Here is a 24,060-nt window from a genome sequence, read left to right on the forward strand (position 1 = left end):
TTGTATAGCATCTTCAAAAACAGACAAGGCCACCAAGAGCAAAAGGTAATGTAACAACAGAAGGCTAAACAGCAAGACAAAATCCGGGTAAAATGAATACAAGAAGACAAATATGCTAAATCATAGCGAACAGCAGGCAAGTGAACAACTTATAATCATCAGGACCTGGATAACCTGGATACACAAACACAAAAATGCTAATAAATAGGTAGAAGTAATATAGACAATAAAACAATTTTAAAAAATATGATAAAAAGGAGACGATGAACTAACCAATAAACAAAACAAACCAAAAGTAAAAAAGTAATCCCTTCAGGTAATCTTTTATTATAGGCAGTGTATTCAAATACCACCGATTTAAATTATAACTGTAATGGAATACAGTTGTTGTTTTTTTGTTTTTTAAATACGTAATCCCATTACTTTAATTCTGTTACTCCCCAGCCCAGACCCTGGGTTAACAATGTATACCAGAGTCAACTCTTACTCCAGAGTTAGGGATAGACCTGGGTTAAACATATGATGTGGGAATAGCCCTTTTCTTTATAGTTACAGATGGAGTTAAGCCAGTTCTCAAGAAATACAGGCATGGAAAAAATTATTAGACCACCCTTGTTTTCTCTATTATCTTGTTCATTTTAATACCTGGTACAACTAAAGGTACATTTGTTTGGACAAATATAATGATAACAACAAAAATAGCTCATAAGAGTTTAATTTAAGAGCTGATATCTAGACATTTTCCATGGTTTTCTTGATAATGATCTTGGTTATTAGAAATTGAAGGAAACAAGGGTCTAATATTTTTTTTGTGTGTTTAAATGTTTTAATATTTAATATTGGACAGGTGCATCTCAATACATTAGAATATGATGGAAAAGTCAATTTCCAGTAGTTCAAGTCAAAGAGCCCCAAACAATATAGAGTCATATTAATGGACATACTTTTCAGAGGCCAACAATTCGATATTAGACATACTTTTTAAAATTATTCTTTTTTTTGAGACACTGAATTTTAGGTCTTCATTAAATGTAAGCAATAATCATTATAGTTAGAAGAAATTAAATAAATTAAGACACAAAATGGTTCATTCTTTGTGTAATGGATCTATACAATGTGTTATTTCCACTTTTTGAATTAAATGACTGACATAAATAAAATTTTCTATGATATTCTAATTTATTGAGATGCATCTGTATGTGTTGGGCCACATTCTGTAAAACGAAGCCCAGTGCAGACTATTGGCACAGTAATAACACTGTGTGTAAATTATGTAACTTAAGAGAAATAAATGACTTAGGCAATTTTTGAACATGCCTTTGTGACTTAAGCAAGATATGGTAACACTTTATTTTGAAGGTGTCTACATAAGAGTCACACAAGCCTGTCAGAAACATGACATGACAAGTATCATGAGCATTAATGTTACTTCAAAGTGTCATTAATGTTCATGACACATCCCATGTCATGTTTATGACACACTCATGTCACTCTTATGTAGACACCTTCAAAATAAAGTGTTACCATATCTTGCTTAAGTCACAAAGGCATGTTCAAAAAATTGCCTAAGTCACATTTTATTTTGACTTAGGCATAATAAATCCGCTTAAGTCACACTTGACATAGGCCATTATCTTAAAGGGGTAAAATCACATGATCTGATCAACTGAGGATGTAGGCGATTTTTGCCATAGGTGGCTATGAGGAGATGATTTAGGCAAAAAAAATTGACAAAAAATGATTTAGGCGATTATTTTAACAGTGTGACGATTTGTTTCAGTTAATGTAGTACACATGATTATGAGATTATTGTTAGTAAGGGCTGATGAATTGATCTGAGCTCCTGTATCACATGACCAAGGAAACGGCATCAAAATGTAATTTTCCCGGAAGTTGCCCATGCGACTTGGAGGCGCGCCGGCTCCATAGAGCAGAAACATCCATTATGGCCTCGCTGTGAGCCTCCTGATGCGACACTTGTGTACATACCTAACCGGCAATCCGTCACCATCGACGCCTTGATCATGGACCCCCGGTCCAGAGGCTTTTTTCGGGGCCATCGGAGTTGTCAATAGTACTCCCGAAGTACTATATTAATTGATTTTGAGCACTGTCACTGTTGCACGGCCGGGGATTTAAACCGAAGTGACAGTAACAGCACTCAGCCCATCTGCCGGTCAGCTAGCTAGCTAGCTAGCTCGCTAAGTCAATAGCCAAGAAGGGCATCACTTTTCTGTTGGAGTAAAGGACAAGGAAACTACAACACCACTACTTTCATTAAGAGAAGACCCACTCGAGGCTGAAACCCCGAGTTCCCATCTTACAACATATTCACTATTGATTCCTGGTAAGAATAAAACCAATTGATGGCGCTAGCTTGAAGTCCGCCCGTGCCTGGGCTTCATTTTTGTCAAAGGCACACAGGCTAGCTGGCTAATGTTAGCTGGTTGAGCAGGCCCTGCCGGCTGTCAGTGCTCACAGTGGGATAGCGAGCCTGCTACTCCTGCTCACAACACGACAACTGATCAAAAACAAAGTAATCTGAATGTTTTAGCGCCAGTTTAAAGGTGGGTACTTAATATTGAGCCGTTCTCTGGAGCCGAAGCTGCAATGACAGCTAATCTTTACTCAGGTTATCGGTATGAGGTGACGCTAGTTAGCCCTCACGCTTATGGTATCACCGCTTAAAAACATTTTAATTGTGTTTTAGAGCGAGCGTTTTAATTGTAATGGGTCCACTGAAAACCTGATCTTTTTTAAAAATCTTGTTGGTATAATATTAAGTGGAGTTTAACGTCAGATGGTTTCACCAGCTCACGGAGCTTGCTGGGCCTGAACCACCTCAGGACAGGGCTGACGGTAGCTTATAACCTTATAGGTGTCAAGTGTTGCAACATTACTGCTAGGGCCGGCTGGTTGGCCCCTCTCGAGTCCTGGTTAGTAAATATATTATCCATCAGCACAGTAAAACTAACAATCTGTGTGCTTTAAGGTTTAACGTGGACTCGGCGTTCAGCCACGTAGCGTCACTAAGCAGAATGTCTAGTGGGACACGTAACGTTAGCTGCTGGCTAACGATTTAACCTTCTTCGGCCGGGAATGCCGCCTCGTTAGCGGGCTCGCTAAATTGTCCTATCATACCATAACTTGGTTTTGACACAAAGGAAAGCTTATCCGAGAGTACCTGTCACATTTAATGACTGTTTCAAAAGACTGTTAGCCCTCTCTGCTGACAGTATGGTAGCTTTGTACATTGATGCCCTGTCTGGATAAAGCATGGCATTAGCTAGCAGCTAGCGGTAGTTCCCGTGTCAGCAGGTGGATGGTGGATGACACGTCTGCTAGTAGTATTAAACTCCATTAACTCCACAATGAATTAGTTATTCCAGGACCTGTACAGCAATAATTTATCTTGATTAGGGAAATTACAATCAGTTTTTCTAACTCATATCGACATAGAGGCATACAAATGGATTATTTGCACATGTAGCTAGCACAGTCAGGGGTTCATTGAAGCCACTGTTACCACAGTAAATGAACTTTGACCTGAGGTATCCATTTTCTTAAATTCTCTCAAACCAGACCAGTCCAAGTAATTTGGTGGCAGGTGCATATGATTTGGAGGCAGATCTCCAAACCATAGAAATAATCCCCAGGAGCTATTTGCTCTTTGCCTTGTGGCTTAGTCCTGATCATGTTGAAATATTTGTTTTTGTATTTTTAAAGTCAGTCCCCTGTTTTAAAGTGATTTAATAGCCACCTTGACCTCTTTGCAGTTTTAGTTGAAGGTTAAAAAATAAGTATATTGCTGTAATATCTGAGCAAATAATGTGTGGATAAAGTTATCACAATTTGCTCATAAGAGTGCAGGCATGAGCCATTCAATATGCAAGTGAACATCATGGTGGGAGGAGGTGGTGGTGGCGGCGTTATCAGAGGCGAAACCACAGACCACACCCTCACTGCTTGGATAGATGATGCCAAACTGAAGATTCATGTCTTTATACAGTGTTTAGTAATATCTAACCTTTGTGACTGAAATGATCATATGTACAGATCAACTGTTTAGTCAAAGCAACTTTCTCTCAGTACCTTTCTTCAACACTTGCCTGATTGTTCATCTCTTTTGTATTTCTTCCTCTTCTCTTCCTCAGGAAGGTTGGCAACACAAGGCCACCCTAATGCAGAACCACAAAAGAACGTGAAATGAACAAACCACCACAGCCTATAACGGGACCCACCTCCGTCCCAAACCCTGCCCCATCCCCTGGATTGACACAGGTGAGAGCAAGTGAAATTGTGAAATCTAACTGGTTTTGGTGAATTAAAGTCTAGTAATGTTAATTTTCCCTCCATCCTCTTCTCTCAAGGCCGCCTACGGTCCTGGACAGCCCACTTCTCTTGTTTTTGCCACCCCTCCACCTCCACAAATGAACTCTACACCTCAGCCAAGACAGGTATTGCTCATTGCATGTTTTAGTTTTTGCAAAGGTATTTGTATTCGGTGTCTAAGTATGTGATATTTTTGCCTCGTATGGGATCCCTCCCCCTCCTACTCTCTCACAAGGACTTCTGACACGGCTTCTTCTGCTATTAGGCTTTGGCTAATTCTGTGTGTGTGTTTTGGCTTATTTGCCATGTTTCTCCTTGAATGTCAATCTTCACTTCTTTCCTTTCTTCTGCCGTTCTCCCAGTTTGCTGCAGGCCCCCGTACTTTACACCAACAGGTACTAACACCCCTCACTTTTCCTTACATCCCCAATGTATCCCTAGTGTAATGCATGATTTTAGTTCCACATGTTGGAGAATTAGATGAGAACGGTGTAGTGTTTATTAGATGAGTTTACTTTTCCTGAGGTTTGGCAATATTGAGTTCTTAATCTTATTCTAGAAATGTATATATCTCTGTAGGATGTGTCTTTTTTTAATATATTTTTTATTTTAGTTTTTGCTTGGTCACAATGTTTTAAGAGCAGATTTCACCACGGCCTTATTTATTCTTTATTCACTATGTTATTTATTAAATGTTTTATATTAAAGCTTATAGATTTTAGTACCTGCAGCATTCTAACATTGTTTCGCTGCCTGCATGTGCCTGCAACCCATAAAGTGATTCTTCAGCCTCCCATAACAGGGACCTGTAGCACTTGAGGGATCTTACTTCTATGCCGATGTGTACAGAGTTGCATGTGGTTGTTTGAGCTTACTGTTCATGGCTGAGTGATATTTTGATGCTCCCTCTCATACTATTCCTTCTTACACCTTGTAATCTCAACCTTCCACATTGTCTCTTGTCCTCATTTGCACCTTAATCTCACTCCTTCTCTTGCTCTCTGCTCATGTGTTGCGCGGCTGCAGGGTGGATACAGAGCATTACAGGTAACAGCTTTTCTCTTCGTCCCTCTTCCCCCATCTTAACTTGCTCTTAACTCTAACCTCAGTGTAGCATGGAGACATGACATTCAGTACAATTCAGACCAGGGGTGTCAGACTAATCCATGAAAGGGTCAGTTTTCGTTCCAACCAAGCAGGAGTGCTCTGACCTAAGCAACTTAACTGTCTTCCCTCAGGTGATGTGTTGTATCAGATGTGCTCTTGCTCTATTAAACAAAAACCTGCAGCAACACAGCCCTTTTTATGGATCAGTTTGACACCTCTGATTTAGATTCTGTGTATTCCAAGAACTGAACTTGCTGTGCACTGATGCTTTCTGTCAGTGCTTCCAACGGAGGTCAGTGGTGAGTCTGACTGTCCAACCAGACTAACTGATAATCGGTTTCTGATACATTAGATATTTTTCTGTTAGAAAAATAATTTTAACCACTGTGCAGAATCAGAGTAGGCTATATTAAGAGTTGAAAGAATGGATCAAGTAAATGGCAAGTTACTTAAATGATAAACTAAAAACAAATAATGGCTCTTTTAAAATTGCAGAGTGCCCATCTGTTATTATTAAACAGAAAGATGCTCAGCTTGAATGATATCTCAGGGTAGATGCTAGAATGTGCCCATCGAATGTAGTTTTGTATTCGCTTACCCAGATAATCTTAGCCTAACCTTAACCAGCCTTACTCCTTACATCTAAAGCGAGGCATTCTACCACTTTTTTCTACTTTTGAAGTGCGTTGGTTTGCGGCCCTTTCTGGTGATGCTCACCCATTGACTGTGTCATAGTTGTGGACATAGTCATGATGTCACCTATGTATTTGTGGACAGCAATTTTGAAGCCTTGAGTTTAGTATTTTGGCCGTCACTTCTGGGGGGTTTGGAAGCGACACATGCGCACAACAGATATGACGGCCGGAAGGACGCTACGTCAACGCATCTTATTGGTTAACACTTGCCACTTGTGATCACCAAACCGGCTGTAACTCAATCTCATTAAAAAAAAGTAAGAAGCTCCACCTAGTGGTCCATGCACATCTTACAACTTTCTGACCGTTCTACCACATGTCCCTCGTCTTCTGCATTATCGGTTAATATACATTTTTAACTGTTAAGTTGTCAACAGCAGTTTACCAAAAATCAATTAATCATTGACATCCATAAAATGCACACACAGCGCATAAGGTTTGCTTGTGCTGTGAAGACTCTTCATCCCTCTTCCTTGGTTTTCTACCTGTTTTCTAGAATTACTATCAGAACAGACCAGCCATGGCCACCAGTGCTCCAAGGGTACAGACAAGTACTGGCCAACGACCTGTCGGACCTGCTCATGTCTACCCGCCCAGCTCCCAGATGATGATGATTTCCCAGCAGCAGCTGTCTTTCCCTGGCTCTCAGGGCTACTTTATCCCCCCTGGACAGGTTGGTTCACACTAGTAATCATCCATTTGTTAAAGTGACACACGTCACTGCTTTACCCAACAACTGACATGTTCATAGAAATTTCATCATAATCTATTAATATGAGTCATTTCCATAAACAAAAAAAACATTTAATAGCATCTAATTTTCATATTTTTTATAATGAATATAAAGAAAAAGACGAGACCATGGGTTCACTTTTTTAACATCAACACCACGATGCCTAAATATAACAAACAAAAAATAGGTGAAACAAGCCCGTCCTTCATCGTCCACCACACCAATCACTCTTTTTGTGCTTTTTAAAGAAACTTCTGACACTAAGTTGCCATGACATTAGGGCTGCAACGATTCGTCGACGTTGTTGACAAAAATCGATAATAGAAATAGTCGACAATGAGTTCCATTGTCGACTATTGTCGGCAGACGTGTTTTTCCAACAGAGTGAGGCATCTCACTTCATTACAATCTCTGCCGAGCGCGAGCGGTAACGTACGCGCTTCCGGCGTCCAACACAGCTACACGTACCAAAACTTAGAAAGTTTGGGAGCATTTTAGCCTGGATACGGCCAATAAAAAAATGGCTTGCAAGGTTTGCAAAGCAGACCTGCGTATCACGGCAGCACCTCGGCGATGCACGAGCATTTAAAAAGAAAGCACGTCGGGCGTTTGAACCAAACGGAGTCTGACTCGCCTCGGTAAGATTCAAGTAACATTCAAACCAATACGTTTTGTTTATAAGCGATTTTTTTCGCTTTAAAAGAGAGCTTTAACGTTATGTCTGACGAACGTATTTTAAATTAAATGCATGCAGTCTGAAGCAGAAAGCCAGCATGGAGCCTTTCTGCAGAAGAAGCAGATGTGCAGCAGCAACAGGCTCCTCACTGAGTCAGTACTGGTGCTGGTCTGTGATACGAGGTTCCAACAGGTGAGCCCAGTTCAACCCAGACTACATCCAGAACCCAGAACCAGTTCCACCCACTTGATGGAGCAGAAATACAGTTTTATAAAACACATTTTCCTGTCCAGAAAAAACTGACAGAGAATTATTTATTTTTTGTATGAGTCAGCAGCTGAATTGTTCAATAAAAGATGCATTTTTCATTTAAGTACCCATCTTTCTTGTGTTATTATCATTTGCCACATATTTAAAGCAACTTCATGCTAAATTTAAGAAAAAATTAATAATTATCCGATTAGTCGACTAATCGTTTCAATAGTCAGTGACTAGTCGACTATTAAAATAGTCGTTAGTTGCAGCCCTACATGACATGCCATGGTAGTTAGCTGCAATTTCAGCTGTTTATCACATATTCAATGTGCTCAGCGCTGCTGCTCAGACAGAGTGCCCATAGTAACTCCAACAGTGTTTAGCGCTGAATATAACAACTGTATATTCCAACAGTGCTCCGGTGGTCAGACCAAATATTTGCGAGCGCACAGAGGCCATAAGCACATACAACCCCTGGTTCAAGAGTTAAGATATGTGCGTGCCAACAGTCGTAGATGTTCTCTTTGAAGAGGAGAGACTACCTGCTCCGACAAAGCGAGTGTAAAATAAAATGGTTTACTGGAGTTTCTGATGGATCATGTAGCTCATTTTGCAGCCACAATGAAATTACCTTTTCAGCAGGTAAAAATGAGTTGAAAGCATTTTCCAACAAAACAGATTGGGAACCAAATCATCTGTCAGGCAGGCAAAAATTTCCACTGTCACATATTGTCATAATGGGAACCTCAAAAAGACTGAAACTAGTAACAGCCAGAGAAAATCATTCTGTCTGTGACCAAGAGCCTGACAGGAGTGTGTGTAGCATATGACTGATACACGTAATGGAGAATTAGCTGTATTTCTAGTGAGGTTTGATATCTTCCAAAAACGCATGCTGGAAAAGGGTCTCTTCTTTTTTTGAACCAATACAGTAGTATACAGTATTACTGTGGAGGTGACAGAGATGAACCTGATGCTCTATCAACTTAATTGTCCCATCTATTGTTGTTGCATCTGACTCTTTATTTTGTCCTTGCAGTACCGGGCCCCATATATGCCTACCACTCAGCAGTATCCTGTGACCGGCGGGACAGCAGGTTTCTATCCGGGAACTAGCCCTGCTGAATACCCTGGTTATGGTAAGGGTTTTTGACAAAGACCAACAGCAACCAAGCACAACCATAAACTTGATGGATTATCAGTTAAGAGGAGAAATTTCAAATTTTAACAGATTTTCAGTAGACGTGTGTAGTGTTAAGTCATATCCATGTGCACATCTCTGTGCCAATAAGGTGTTGCTGGGTGTGCTGTGGTTTTGCTTGGCTGGTCGGTATGATCAATGTCTTTTATGGGTCAAAATACTGCTGTACGTGGTGAACTGCCAGTTGCATGTGGTCTGGCTTGATTCTGCTTTGGCCTGTGTTCTTTCTATCTGCAGTCTCACCTGACACTGCCTTACAGGTTCCATGAAATGGCTTTGAGACAAGAATTTTGTTCCTTTGCTGGATGCATGTCAACATAAACATGCAGTTGGGGTTGGATTTAATGTTAAGAGGGATCTAATTTGAATATTACTGAAAAGTATTCCTGACAAAGACTCAAATAGAGAAATGTGAGTTTTGCCACAACCACACACATTTATAATGCCACCCCAAACACACTGTTTGACTTGTGTTACTGCTGCAAATGCTCTTTGCTGAAGGACAAATCTTATGGATTTTTCCTAAATACGAGACCTCAGATGGGAAAAAATTAAAACTCATACACACTTGTGTAGGCGAGTGTACAATGATTCAGTGGACAGAACTTCTTTCCAGGAAGAAAAATTACAATTTTGTTGAAAGATATGCAAAAGAAACAGTTGACATAAAACACAATGCAGCTAGTAGCACAAGGTAAGAATACATAAAAGATGTTCATTTCATGGGACCTTTTTAACACCCTGCTTCCTCTGGATCCTCTCATTAACTCATTCTGCATCTGTCTCTTCCTGCCCTCTCTCCTTCTTTCCTCCCTCTCCCGTCCCTCACTCCCTTCCTCTTGTTTGCTGCGTTGGTTCAGAGCCCTCTCTTGCTGCGAGGGAGAGGCGGGGTGGTGGGGGGAGAGGGGGCGGGCGAGAGAACGGCCGTCTCTCTCTCCACGGTGCTCCTCTCACCTCCCAGCGCTACCCTGGTGAGTAGTGTGTGTGCTTGTGTGTTGGTCAGCAGGCTTTAGTGGCAAAAATCTCTGCAGCACTTCCTGTCTCTGATAGTGCTGTAAATGTTGGTTTTGGTTTTTTTTTGTTATTTTGGTAACACACACTTTTACTTTTATATGAAAATGGAATATAAAGTGAATTACACATACATAAAAACATTAATTTTACTATAAATACCTTTAATAGTGAAACTTGAGATTTCTTTTCTTGTCTTAAAGTCGAGATGAAATGGGGACAAATGCCCTTTTAGATCACATTGCTGTTCATATGGTGCACCTATTTGGAAAATGTTTTTCTACAATGAAATTATTTTCAAGTCAAAGACACCATTGCAATTTTTAAAAAAAAATCACATTCTGTGAAAAACGTTAAAAAAATTATATGTTCATGAATTGAATCCATGTCAACTGGATAAATCAATGAACCAGAAGTTTTTTGCATTGATATGCCTTTTTTTTTCGGTTTGCATGGGCCTGTATGCAGGCGAGAAGACCACCTCTCTGTCGTGCGTGTACAAGTGTGTATATACAACATTGATAACTTCATCATAGATGGTTTAATTACATTTGCATTGTCTACATTCCCAAAATGCTTCAGTCATGATGTCTTTTTTTTTATTATTTTATTTTTTAAATATTTTGTCCCCATCCCCGGGACGGCAGGCGACTTTAAGTTCGAGCCCCAGATTGACGGTTCCTTGATTTATGATCACAATTCATCTTATAATGTTGTCTGCGTTCATTAACTCCACAGCACACTCTAACATGTCTCTTCTATCAGACCTTCACAGTCTGGGTGTGAGAGATGGTACTTCAAAAGCCTTTGTCATAATACCCAATTTCATACTTGTGTTTTTGATATTAAACATTGACACGGGCTACCTGTTACATCTGTGGTTTTATTTGTTGAGTTCAACTCTGCTACCACAGCAATGGCGCTGTCACTCGATATCACAACACATAAATCAACCTGCATATTAGTCAATATGAAAATAATTTTTTTTTGCTTTGATCCACACAGCTTGTATAGGCTCTCAGTGTGGATTCTTCTTTCTGTGTTCCTACAGGAATTTTCAGAGGTTTTCAGAAAAACCCAGTGAAAAAATAATTTACGGGGGAGATCTTCTGACTCCCGGATGGATGGTTGTTTTAGTGTGAAGCTGCGTCTTCTTAATATTTTCTTTTTTGTCAACGTAATTTTTTTTCATTTTTTTTTTTCATTTTACTTCAACAGCAGGAGCATACTATCCAGCTCAGCCACAGTACTCTCCGTCTGTCCAGGCGGCACCCGTCATGATCACCCCTCCCCAGCCACAGCAACAAGCCCCGCCTCCTCAGCAGCCACCGGCACAGTCACAAGGGCCACTAAAGAGGGAACGCAAACCGGTAGTGTGTCAAAACAAAAGGGCAGAGCGCCCCTTGTCTGAACTAAAAAAAAAAAATTGTATAGACAGAAAGTGTATTGTGTGTTCAGTGTGGAACTTTCTCTTTTACCTCAAAATAACAATAGTATTCATCATGATGGGTGGCAGCTGTAGATCAGTAGTGACAGCATTGTTGGGTTCTGTCTGTATTTTAATGTTGGATACATGTTTTGTGGAGACCTAACTGATTTTACCCTGTCTGCTTATAGATAAGGATACGAGACCCCAACCAGGGCGGACGTGATATCACAGAGGAGATAATGTCAGGTGGAAGGTCCACCACCACACCGACTCCCCCACAGGTAAGGAGCATTTTAGTGACTCGTTTAAACTCTGATTTAAAACAAGCATGGTTGTGTACATGGTTAAAGGAAGGAAAGGAAAACTGATTACTAATTTTTCATATAAATTTACGCTGCATTCATGTGGTGTCCAATAAAGGACGGTTTAGTTTTTTGTTTAACATCTTCAGTTTCACAGGTAGAACTGTCTGCATTTCTAACTTTTTAATTACTTTTTTGTGACAAATGTATTATTTACAATATAAAGTCCTTATAAGTTAATAACACAAAGGAATATAAGGGATTATAAAACCCTACATCATGATAAGGTCATTACTATACTCTAATTTTGAAGAGAGGAAATTACATTTGGTTTTGTTTGTATGAAGAAAGGACAGAAAGTGAAAACAAAGCACAGTTTAAAAATTCTTAACACACAAGCTCCCAACGTATTTATTTATCATAAAGGAGTTTTTACATCTGTGCTAACATCTTTTTATCGGCACAGAATGCAATGCAATACACAGGACCCACGACAATCTTAGAATGACCATAACATTTAATAGGATGGTTGTAAATCTGTGCATTTCCATTTCAATCATTAGTGCTTCAAAACATTTAACTCTGTTTTGTGACTGTAGGCCTCGTCAGCAGATGGAAGTCCTGCACAGACCAATGGTGAAGTTACACAGCCTGCCACTACCCTGACCAGAAGAGGTGATTTCATATTCTCAGTTTTGTTTAACATAAAAAAAATTAAGATGGCTGTATTCCACATTTTTCTTATTGTGATTATTTTATGTGTTTCGCTACCCAGATGAAAACACTGATCCCCCTGCTAGCGCTGAAACCCCACCACCTCCTGCCACAGCAGATACAGAGCCCGTGGTGGAGCCCAAACAAGAAACGGACAACCAGATGATTCCGCCTGCTGAGTTAGCCGCACAATCTGTAGCCCCGACAGCCGCTGCTGAGGAGCCATCCCCATTGATAGAGGACCTGCAGTCTCCCTCTCCTCCCCCTGAAGAAGAAGCATCTATTACTGCTCTTGATGAGACAGAAAATAAAGATGATACTAAAGTTGGTGACACAGTAGACGCTCCTGTCGGTCCGTCGCCATCATTAGCAGCACAAGAGGCACCTGTCAAAATGGAAGAACCACAGGCTTCCCCAGCTCCAGCTGAGAAAGCACCAGAGAAGGAAGAAAAGAAAACTGAGGAAGTGAAGAAATTGGAAAAAGCTGAGCAGGTGGCCAGCCCTAAGTCGGAGCCTGTAGTTGAGGTTGCTGCAACAGTTGACCTTGTTAATGAGGCAGAAGAAGAAACGGCTACAAAGACAGAAACTGAAGACTCTTCACCTCCACCCTCTGCACAGGAACCTGCTGTTCCACAGACCCAGAACGTCGCCCCAAGCTCTGCCTCTGAACCTGAACCCACACCAGCTGAAGCAGCAGAGCCTCTCCTCTCTAACGGTCTTCCCCAGGACACTGAGGAACTGTCCGAGACGGTGGCGTTATCAGACACTACACCCCTTGACAAGCCTGACGCTTCTCAATCTCAGGAATCCACACCTGTGGCTAAAACGGCAGTGCCCGCCCAGGAGGAGGAGGAAGAGGAGGAGGAGATGGTGGAGGAAGAGGAGAAGAAAGAGGAAGAGAAGGAGAAAAGTGAGGAAGCCCCTCCTGCTTCTGTTAGCTGCCCTACAGAGGAATCTACTATGCAAGGTAGGGTGAAGTTGATTCTGGCTCAGGTTTATTGTCATATGTGTCGTGCAACATTTAAATGTCAACACTGTGTTCTTTTTTTATTGAAGCTGCAACGTCTGTGCCAAAGAAGAGGAAGAACATGAAAGAGTTTAACAAGAAGGAGGCTATTGGAGACCTTCTGGATGCCTTCACAGAGGTGTGTACTAGTCAAGTTGACAACATGAAAGATTTAATACCAAATATCCTCAAAAATATTATTGACACAGCTGAACTGCTGAGACACTTCAAACACCATGTGTTAATATAAAACACTGCATTCTCTGATGAGTAACTGGGTTATCATAACACTACTTCATCTTTTCCAATTTTTCATTTACTGCTGCAGGAGCAAGAAGCCAAGCCTGCTCCTGAACCCTCGTCCACTCAGGCCGAGCCTGTCCCTGTCCCTGTTGCTCCACCTGAACCTCCTGCTGAGGTTGCAGATGAGACCTGGGAGGAGAAAGAGGACAAGCAGAATGCCGAACCAAAAGCCACACCTGAGCCAACTGAGCAGAAATACCAGTACAAAGAAGGTAGGTTTTGCTAAGATTCCCCAGAAAAGGTCCTATTAATTTTTAATGTGTAGTTAAATGGTAACAGCTTCCTTTAATGTACATTTGTTGCTGTATGCACATAACCCTAAACTTAAAAATATAAAAAATGAAGGCACAGTCAGTTTGCTCATTTCCTTTTGCAGTTAATGTAGTTGCTTTGATGCAACACTGTATATATAACCTTTCTCATACATCTCTCAGAACAATGGAAGCCGATAGACCCAGAAGACAAGAAGCGGTACGACAGGGAGTTCCTCCTGGGCTTCCAGTTTAGCAGCGCCAGTATGCACAAACCTGATGGCCTGCCTATCATCAGTGATGTGGTCCTGGACAAGGTTGGGAATGTTTTACATCATTTTGCTGTGAAGTGTGATTATGAACATAACTATTGAAATAGAAGCTGAATGGAAGTAATTCACTTATCCTTTGATGTCATTAGTGTTTTTATTATATGATGGTGATAATGATAGTATTTTGTATCAACACTAAGGTAATTTCTCTTCTCGCTTTAACTTCAGGCAAACAAGACTCCACTTCGGCCGGCTGACCCAGCTCGAATGATAAATGTTGGTCCTGATTTTACACCCTCATATTTGGGGAACCTTGGGAGCAGATCAGTGGGAGGACCACGAGGTCCAGTGAGTGAATTTGTCTTTTCCTATCTGGGGTGATTATTCTTGCCCCTAAGGCAATAATCATAATTCGATGCATGCGTTATGTTGAATCAGGTTTTCTAACTTTTCTTAATATGCATCCCTTCCACTCCTTTTAGCCACCTGGGCAACGTCGCTCCCAGCAGGGTCAGAGGAAAGAGCCGAGGAAAATCATCAGCAGCATGTCCCTCAGTGACGACGTGCAGCTCAATAAGGCTGAGAAGGCCTGGAAGCCAACGGCGAAGAAGTCTACCCGAGCTCGTGCAGAGGAGGTGGAGGACGATGATCCCGAACAGGCCAAGACACGAGAGCTGTTCAAGCGCCTGCGCAGTATCCTCAACAAGCTGACCCCTCAGAAGTTTCAGGAGCTGATGAAACAAGTTCAAGAGCTGACAATAGACACAGAAGAAAGACTGAAGGGAGCCATTGACCTCATCTTTGAGAAGGCCATCTCAGAGCCCAACTTCTCTGTGGCCTACGCCAACATGTGCCGCTGCCTTATGGGGGTAAGCCGAGGTTTTGTCCAGATCTTATCATTTGTTCCAGGGATGACTTTTCTGTCTTGGCCACTGACTGTTTATCTTGGAACTGATGAAGCACACTTTGACCACTGTTTTCATTTTCTGTTTGACGTTTTCCTCATCAGCTTTTTATGCCAAATGAAAAATGTATGTAAAAATGTTTAATTATACTCAATGTTCTCCTCCTTCAGTTGAAAGTCCCCACAGAGAAGCCAGGTGTTGTTGTGAACTTCCGCAAATTGCTGCTTAACCGATGCCAGAAAGAGTTCGAAAAGGACCAGGATGATGATGAAATCTTTGAGAAAAAGCAAAAAGAAATCGAGGCTGCGAAAGAGGTAACAATTGTGTCCCCCACACTCACAACCACGACAGGTTTTGATGTTTAATGAGACTCAACTTGTATTACCCCACCACTAAACATAAACGTCCACCTTTATCTGCCCTCAGGGAGAGGAGCGTGAGCGTTTGAGGGTGGAGCTGCAGGAGTCCAGAGACCAGGCCCGCCGCCGCTCTCTGGGTAACATCAAGTTCATTGGTGAGCTCTTCAAGCTGAAGATGCTGACGGAGGCCATCATGCATGACTGCGTAGTGAAACTACTGAAGAATCATGATGAAGAATCTCTGGAGTGTCTTTGCAGGCTGCTCTCCACAATCGGCAAAGACCTGGACTTTGAGAAGGCCAAGGTAAGCAAAGCATGTATATTCAGCCGTTTACACATTCGGATCGTCTCCGGTGATGACTTCTTTTTTTGTGCCACGTGTCTGGGCCACTGATGATTAGTGATGGGACTGAGGACCTGAGGAGACATTTCTCTGCCTATTAATCAGTCTCTTCAATTTATTTACACTGAGGTGGAAACTTTGCAGCCATGACTCATAAAAAAACACTTTGCTTCGTTTTTCCCTGTTAGCCTCGTATGGATCAGTATTTCAACCAGATGGACAAGATCATCAAAGAGAGAAAGACCTCATCCAGAATCCGTTTCATGCTACAAGACGTCTTGGACCTCAGAAGGGTAAATATTAATTCTTCCACAACAGGATTTAGCAATAAAGAACCGATAACAAGCGTTTATAGTGGTGACTAATGCAAAGAGGTATTCTTGAATGAGCTGAATTGTTTTATACGGTGTATGTGTGAAGTAATGCACAGGGAGTGTGTGGCATGGGAGCCATGAATGTAGACATTAATGACAGGTGTTGGAACAGTTACAGACTGTCTTATAACCTTCCTCCATCTGTGATCTACAGTGCAACTGGGTGCCTCGTAGAGGAGACCAGGGTCCTAAAACAATCGACCAGATCCACAAGGAGGCGGAGATGGAAGAGCACAGGGAACAGATTAAAGTCCAGCAGCAGCTCATGTCCAAGAAAGACGGAGGGGGAGGAGGTGGAGGAGGAGGACGAGGGGACAGGATGGGAGGGAACATGGGGGGCCGAGGCTCTCACACACCCGGAGGCGGCCGGTCTAACCAGCCTCAGGATGAGGGATGGAACACAGTGCCCATCTCCAAGAACAGACCCATCGACACCACCCGCCTTAGCAAGATCACAAAGGTAACGACACAAAAGCTTTCGCTACATTTGTCTAAAATCTTGAATGGTGATGAAAAAGATAGTGCAGACAATTCACAGACTAACTAAAACAAGAATGTATATATTGAGTGACTGTATATTGAGTGTAGCTGTAAATGATGAAAAGAGCATTGTACAAGTAGAGGAAAAATGCATTTTGTTATGATCAACAGATTATTTTGGTTGTTCTGCTAAGTCACAAGCCTTAAGTTTTAAATTGCATTGTATAAATGTGAGGGTATCCTGTTTGTTAATGCAACTTTTGTCTGTACCATCAGCCCGGCTCTCTGGACTTCAACAATCAGCTGTTGGCTCCAGGGGGAAAAGGCATGTGGGGTAGCTGGGGCAAAGGCAGCAGCGGAGGAACTGGTGCAAAACCAGCCAGCGGAGAGCCAGGTAAAACACCACCTCCAAAAGGAGTGTGTGGCATAAAGCTGTTTCAGCGATTGGTGTGTTAATCTAACCTTTTAATTAATTTTATTTAATAGATACTGGTCGTCCAGCTACCAGCACACTCAACCGCTTCTCAGCCCTGCAACAGTCCGGTTCTTTGTTGTCTTCAGCGGACTCTGATCGCAGAGCTCCCCAGAGGTATTCAGCAGCTGCAGATACTTTCTCACCAAATGAAATGTCTTCATGCTTTGCTCTTTGTCTTCTTTTACCTCCTTCACCGTTTACAAGAGTGCATGGCGACTTGATAGCGACGATATTAAGATCAGATTTATTGGTACAACATTGCGTTAAATGTGAAACTTTTGTGTCACTTACAATCTTTAGGTCGAGCTCCAGCCGTGAGCGTGGTGGTGACAGAGACAGGGGAGATCGCGACAGGGATCGATTTGACCGCTTTGATCGCAGCGAGGGACGGGAAGGTCGTGACGACAGGAACCGCAACCAAATCACCAAGAGAAGCTTCAGCAGAGAGTCACAGGAGCGCGGCGGGAGGACCGGAGACCTGCGGGCCGCAACTGAGCCTGTGCGTCGCGTTGCCAGCATGACCGACGACAGGGACAGAGGAAGCAGGGACCGGGGAAGTCGGGACAGAGGAAGCAAAGACAGAGGAAGCAGGGACCGAGGAAGCCGGGACAGGGCCCCAAGCAAAGACCTCCCAGGTAAAAAAAACAACTGAGCCAAAGTGAAGATTTGAAATAGATTTAATGGTAGAAAAAATGTCCTGGAAGAAAGGCTATATATACACACAGAGATTGGAATGATATTTAACTCTGATCCTTTTTCTTCTCTGCAGTTAAGCGTGAAAGCGCCCCCACTCCTCCTCCTTCTCTTTCAAAACCTGCCTTGAGTGAAGAGGAGTTAGAGAAGAAGTCAAATGCCATCATTGAAGAATACCTCCACATTAATGACTTGAAGGTACAAACATGACGCCATGCAAACTCACACGCAACAAAGTGAATGTTCCTTTCAGCTTTAATCAGCACGTTTGGAACATGAAAGCACTCTGACAGCCAACATCTTGTGTGTCTTCTGCTGCTGTAGGAGGCGTTGCAGTGTGTGTCAGAACTCAACAGTGCCTCGCTGCTCTACGTGTTTGTGCGGAACGGCGTGGAGTCGACGCTTGAGCGCAGCAAGATCGCTAGAGAGCACATGGGCCTGTTGCTGCACCAGCTTGTAAAAGCAGAGGCATTGCCCACAGAGCAGTACTACAAAGGGTGAGTTTTAAAGGAAAAACATAAGCACACGTTCTCCAATGCCTTCGAGGAAATTCAGCATATTTTGTGTTTAAAGTGAGATTGAGTGCTGTGTGCTTTTTGGGACTGTAGGCTAGAAGAGACCCTGGAGGCTGCGGAAGACACGGCCATAGATATACCTCACATCTGGCTCTACTTGGCTGAACTCATTACCCCCATGCTCCATGAGGGAGGCATCCCTATGGGACAGCTCTTCAGGTGAGCTAAACGGACATTTGACTCATTGCTCTGTCCATAAATAACAATAGATCCTCCTTTTTATGCATAGATTTCTTTTATTAATTTCAAGTTGTTTTTTAGGGTTTTTTTTTAGTAATTGAGACGTAATAGCAACATTTCCTGGTTGTCAGCTTATCACAAAGATTACAGGTGTCTGTCATAGAGCCCGACCAATATGGGATTTTTTAGACCGATGCCGATTTTAAGCATGGTCTGTGGTTTTACTAATATATAACAAAATAATAATTTGTTCAAAGAAAGTGGAATTCAGTGTATGTGTGTTACATTTCCAGGGAGATCTCAAAGCCTCTCGTGCCTCTGGGGCAGGCTGGCGTGCTGCTGGTACAGATCCTCAAGTTACTCTGCAAAGAAATGGTATGTTCTATATCAGTCCCCGAAAAACCCGGCACCTTCTGCGAATCGGATGCAAACCTTAATATCTATTTCATTACATCATCTTGTACATTAGCAAAATCTTTATGCAGCTTGACAGTTTAGACCTGTTTGATTTAATGTTTTTGTCTGGTTTATTTTACCCTCAGACCCCTAAGAAAGTCGGGGCCATGTGGACAGAGGGTGGGCTGAACTGGAGTGATTTCTTGCCCGAGGATGAAGATGTAAACAAGTTTGTCACTGAACAGGTCTGTAGGCTTCAGTGGTATCAGAAAGAAAACAACCACTCAGACTGTGTGAGGGGGGTGAGGGTGAAGCTTTTCTCAATTGTGATGTATAGAACTTTTCTTCATACTAAATGTGGCACCTTGTACGGTAGGCAGGGTAAACATTGCACACAAATGGGAGCATTTGGGGGTTCAGTGTCTTGGCCAAGCATACTTTGACATGTAGACTGCCGGGGCCGAACAATCTAGCAGCTTCCCAATATAAATGCAATACTTTGGATTTTATTTGTCATTTGTCGACATAAATATTTAATACTTTGTTCTATGCGCAAGTTTGGTCACAAATCTGTTAAAATCCATGTTAGTAAGCATCCTTCTCCATAATCTATTAACCTTACAGGTGTGACATATCAAAAAGCTAATTAAACGGCATGACACAGGGTTTGGAAAATGCCAAATTTTAACAGTTAGAAAGCCTATTTGTCTTGATTTAAAAAAAAAAAAAAAAATATATATATATATATATATATATATATATATATATATATATATATATATATATATATATATATATATATATATATATATATATATATATATATATATATATATATATATATATATATATATATATATATATATATATATATATATATATATAGAATATCAAGACAAAGGCCTCATGCTAATACCCACTTACCCCTCATAGCCTGTGTTGTTGTTTTTTTTGCAGTTGAAAGAAATGCATAAATAAAAGCGATCAACTTACAAGTTGGTGACTTAATGTAACATCTTCAATTTTCTTTGTTACGCAATTTAGAAAGTGGAGTTCACCACAGGAGAGGAGACGGAGTCAAAGGAAGCCGATACAAAGAAGATCCTCAGTGGAGAGGAGCTCACCAAACAGCTGGACAGGCTCCTCCAAGACAAGGCCAACAACCAGCGCATCAGAGACTGGGCTGAGGTGTGTGACCTGTACCAGTGATGTAGCTCCATGTTTTATTCAGTGTAAAAGTTGCATGGATCATTTATATTTCCCCCTTTCAATTTTTCTTTTCAGGCTAACTTGGATGAGCAACAAACTGCTTCCAACCAGTTTGTACGAGCATTGATGACATCAGTGTGTCAGTCTGCCATTATATGTAAGTATGACTAATGCAGCGTGTAAAAGTAAGAGCTGCTGGTCATCTAATGTCTTTTGTCTGTTAGTCAACCTAGCCTGGGTATACCCAGACTGCCTTGCACGCTCGAATTTAATTTCGAACTGCGGCGGAGTCTGGAAACCAGGAAAGATTCTTAGCCCTGTTTTAGGGATCACAGAGCGGGGAGGGACGGTGAGACGATGACGCGTACTACTCGGCACTTGGAAGCTTTCCGGATCCAACATGGCTGCTGCAGACGCGGAACTCTCTTTAGCTGTAGATGGTGTTTTAAATAGTTTAGAGCGAAAGTTGAAAGGCGAAAGGTCTCTCGGCGGCTCCGCTGTCCCCCAGCTGGTAGCGAGATCACCGGTAGCGGGGCTATTAGCGCCGCACCGGCGGTCTCTGCGGCTCGTTGCGCCGAGGCGGCGAGACAGTCAGTCACCGCCGATGATCTCGCTACCAGCCGGGGGACAGCAGATCCGCCGAGAGAGCCGCAGCAGCTTGTTTGTTGCCCATAAAACCAGTGGATGTGTGTGGCAGAATGACATGAGGGGGAATAAAGCGTGAAAATAAATAATCTTCAGAAAGCGAGAACTGGAGAAGCAACGCAGCAAGCAACATTCTCTCACAGACACACACACACAACAACCATCCATTTCTGTTGCTCTACTACGTCATCTGGTATAACTGATCTGATTGGCTAAGAGCTACCTACAGACGCTTTTGATAGACATTCTAAGCGCCCAATAAACGGCTCTGAAGGATCGTAAACCACACCTCCTCTACAGAGAAATGCATTGTAGGTGTCCAGACCTAATCTCAAATGAGATTTGGTCTGGTGTTAGCCAGGCTATAGTCAACCCTGTAAATTAACAAATTTCTCATGGCATACAACATTTCAGTTTATGAGTTTGGATCTCCTTGTTTCAGGTGACAACCCGTACAGGGTGGATGCACGGCAGATTGGCCAGAGAGCCAGTCTGCTGCAGAGATACCTGTGTGATGAGCATAAAGAGCTGCAGGCCCTCTACGCCCTCCAGGCACTGATGGTTCACATGGAGCAACCAGCAAGTGAGTATTGGGTCCCTTTCGCTTATTAAGTCTAGCAGACTTGGTGCAATTCAGTGATGAAGTTGCAATTGATTTGCTCCCGCACTGTGCTTTATCAAGCGCACCAAGCACTGTAAACAAATGTCACGCTGCAGATGCTGTCTTTTTTTTAAATTTTTTTTTTTTATCTGATGTGCAATTGAATCCACTGGCCACCATTCTGTCGCTATAATAATTTTTTACTGCAGCTTTTTTTTTGTGTAGCCACAAGCAGCTGTGTTATAGAAATATGGTCAGACGATCACATAGGGGCCTTTACTTCATCATTAGACCACGTCTGTCCAAGAGACATTTTTCAAGCCTGCTATTGCCCTGCCTGGTGTTGATTACCAAATTTGCGCCAAAATTCATCCCAGAATGTGCTGTTTTGGTTCGCTTCCTTCCTCTTTTTTTTTCGGACTGCGTTCTCACCTGCTGCGAACTGACTCTGGTGCACTCAGAAGTGAACAGAGTTCGTTTGAGAATACATTCGAGAATTTACACTAGCAAAACCAAGAGTTCGAATTTGTTTCTTAAGGACCAAACTGCTCACACGTGAAAGAACCCTAAATCTACCTTAGAGTGGCAGCTGTAATGTGTTGGGGCTAAACAAGCCTTACTGTTCTGTAACGGATATCAAATCTCAGGCTCAAGATAGGGCAAATTTATTGAATTATATCTTTATATACTATATAAAGAGAGATCATGTTTCTCTTGGACAAATTGATCACTATAAGCTGATGATTCTCATAACTTTGTTCTCTATGTCCCATTCAGGTTACCATTTAATTGCATTTTTCATATTTCTTGCATGAATATAAAGTAATAAAATGGACAGCTTTGCAAATTACTGTCTCACTGGCACTTCTGTCAGATCGATACTGACCTCTGTCTCCTCTCTCTGCAGACCTGCTGCGGATGTTCTTTGACGCCTTGTACGATGAGGACGTTATTAAAGAGGAGGCCTTCTACAAATGGGAATCCAGCAAAGACCCCGCAGAGCAAACAGGCAAAGGTGTGGCCTTGAAATCAGTCACCGCCTTCTTCACCTGGCTCCGCGAGGCCGAGGAGGAATCTGACAAGGAATAAAGAGACTGAACTGAAAGCTGCCGCCCCCCCTTTGGCAAGGCGGGGGCTCTGCAGGCGGCAGCAGAGAGTCTTGGACAATATTGCCAGAGAGGCAGACTCGAAATCAATCCTCAATGAGGATAAATCTTTATTGTTTTTCCTTTTCTTTGAGGGATGGACTCAGAAAACAATCATTTCTCTCTACCCTCCCTCTCTCTTGCTTCCTCATTATTTCTTCACCTGCTTGTCACAGCAAGTGTCCTCATCAAATAAACTTGAAAACTGATTCAGCAGGATTGCTTGTTAACGAGGTGTGAAGTATCCCACATCACTACGAAACTCTTTTCTCTCACGATAACACAAACCAACAGGCTGCTTTTTTTGGCTCTAGATGAATTATAACGCCTAACATCCTATCTGGTCTGCAGCAGGGCGTGTGGTGTGGTGGGTTGCCTGATACGTCATGCCATAATGTGTGTTCAATCCAAACTCAGCTCTTATGTCTTTGTCCCTTACTGGAGTGTGCAGCATGACTGAAGTGTGTTTCTATTAATGATACAGTGGATGAAACGTCAATAGACAAATGTACATGAACTAATCTTAATTTGATGGAGTTTTTAAAGCAAAGGTTGTCTATTTTCTATTCCTGTGCCCCATCATGAACTGACAGAGGGCAAAAACATGGAGGACTGGTGTTGACCTTTGACCTTGACTACTAGGGGGTGGTCTTAATGCTTCCTCTAAGCCATCCTCTCCCATCCCCAGTAGTGAACCACACTGACTCTTCATCTTTACCTCTTCTATACTTAAACCTGAGCTGTCGTAGAGGACACTTAATGACCCAATCACCGTTAAAACTTGAAATCTACAGAAAATTGACTTGATGAAAATATATAAAGTTAGAAAAAAAAAAAAACTAAAAAAAAAATGCAGAAATGATCCGAAAGCCTTTTCTACTCTAAGTGGAAACTTATTTCAGGAGCATTCTGTACATATATAATAATTAAAAAAAAACATGTTTTTCAGTTTTATTTTTCAGAAACGATAAATTGCTGATGTAATTGCAGTGTATCCTTTTCCAACAGAAACGGCAGTTGTCCAGATGCAGAGAGGTGCTTTAGATAATCCATTGATTATTAGTTGTATTGGAATTTTGTAAATATTTTTTTTCTTTTGCTTTCTTTATTTAAGAAATTATTGCTTCTTTTGCATCGGAAACTGGAAAGATGAGGTCACGGAACATTGCAAATAAAGGACTTATTAAGTTGCCGAGCAGAGTTTTGCATAAGTCTGTCTGAAGCGTACGGAAGCCTGAAGCGTCAAGTGAGGAAAAAAAATTGTGGTGATCCATTTTTGAAGTCCTAATGGGTTTCTCTCCTGTCTTTATGATTAAAAAGCAGGTTAATATTTTCCGTGCAAAGGCAAAGCGATGTGTCACTGTAAAAAAAAAAAATGGCTCTATTTTTGCAA

At 41.9% G+C, this 24,060-nt stretch overlaps 1 protein-coding gene and 1 non-coding gene across 3 annotated transcripts; both read left to right on the forward strand.

The window, feature by feature from the left end:
• The first annotated feature begins 1,903 nt into the window (after positions 1-1,903).
• On the forward strand, positions 1,904-23,859 carry eif4g1a (eukaryotic translation initiation factor 4 gamma, 1a). 2 transcript variants are annotated; one of them, XM_059344098.1, is made up of 32 exons: positions 1,904-2,347; positions 4,155-4,281; positions 4,371-4,457; positions 4,695-4,727; positions 5,359-5,379; positions 6,631-6,807; positions 8,838-8,937; positions 11,229-11,380; positions 11,628-11,720; positions 12,341-12,416; positions 12,517-13,422; positions 13,512-13,600; positions 13,790-13,976; positions 14,199-14,332; positions 14,516-14,635; positions 14,770-15,156; positions 15,363-15,506; positions 15,619-15,855; positions 16,083-16,187; positions 16,423-16,728; positions 17,025-17,142; positions 17,235-17,337; positions 17,524-17,858; positions 17,993-18,114; positions 18,241-18,413; positions 18,525-18,650; positions 18,965-19,046; positions 19,214-19,312; positions 20,112-20,255; positions 20,352-20,433; positions 21,364-21,504; positions 22,430-23,859. In XM_059344098.1, the coding sequence occupies exons 2-32, from the start codon at positions 4,207-4,209 to the stop codon at positions 22,609-22,611; spliced, it is 5,136 nt and encodes a 1,711-aa protein (XP_059200081.1). In that variant the 5' UTR covers positions 1,904-2,347; positions 4,155-4,206; the 3' UTR covers positions 22,612-23,859. The 2 variants fall into 2 exon arrangements, with proteins under 2 accessions (XP_059200081.1, XP_059200082.1); XM_059344099.1 differs by lacking the exons at positions 4,695-4,727; positions 5,359-5,379.
• Positions 15,900-15,976, forward strand: LOC131981159 (small nucleolar RNA SNORD66). The gene has a single exon (XR_009395285.1). It is a non-coding gene; the product is annotated as a small nucleolar RNA SNORD66 (small nucleolar RNA).
• Positions 23,860-24,060: the final 201 nt, after the last annotated feature.

Source organism: Centropristis striata, chromosome 11 (assembly GCF_030273125.1).
Source record: "Centropristis striata isolate RG_2023a ecotype Rhode Island chromosome 11, C.striata_1.0, whole genome shotgun sequence".
NCBI classification, from domain to species: Eukaryota; Metazoa; Chordata; class Actinopteri; order Perciformes; family Serranidae; genus Centropristis; species Centropristis striata.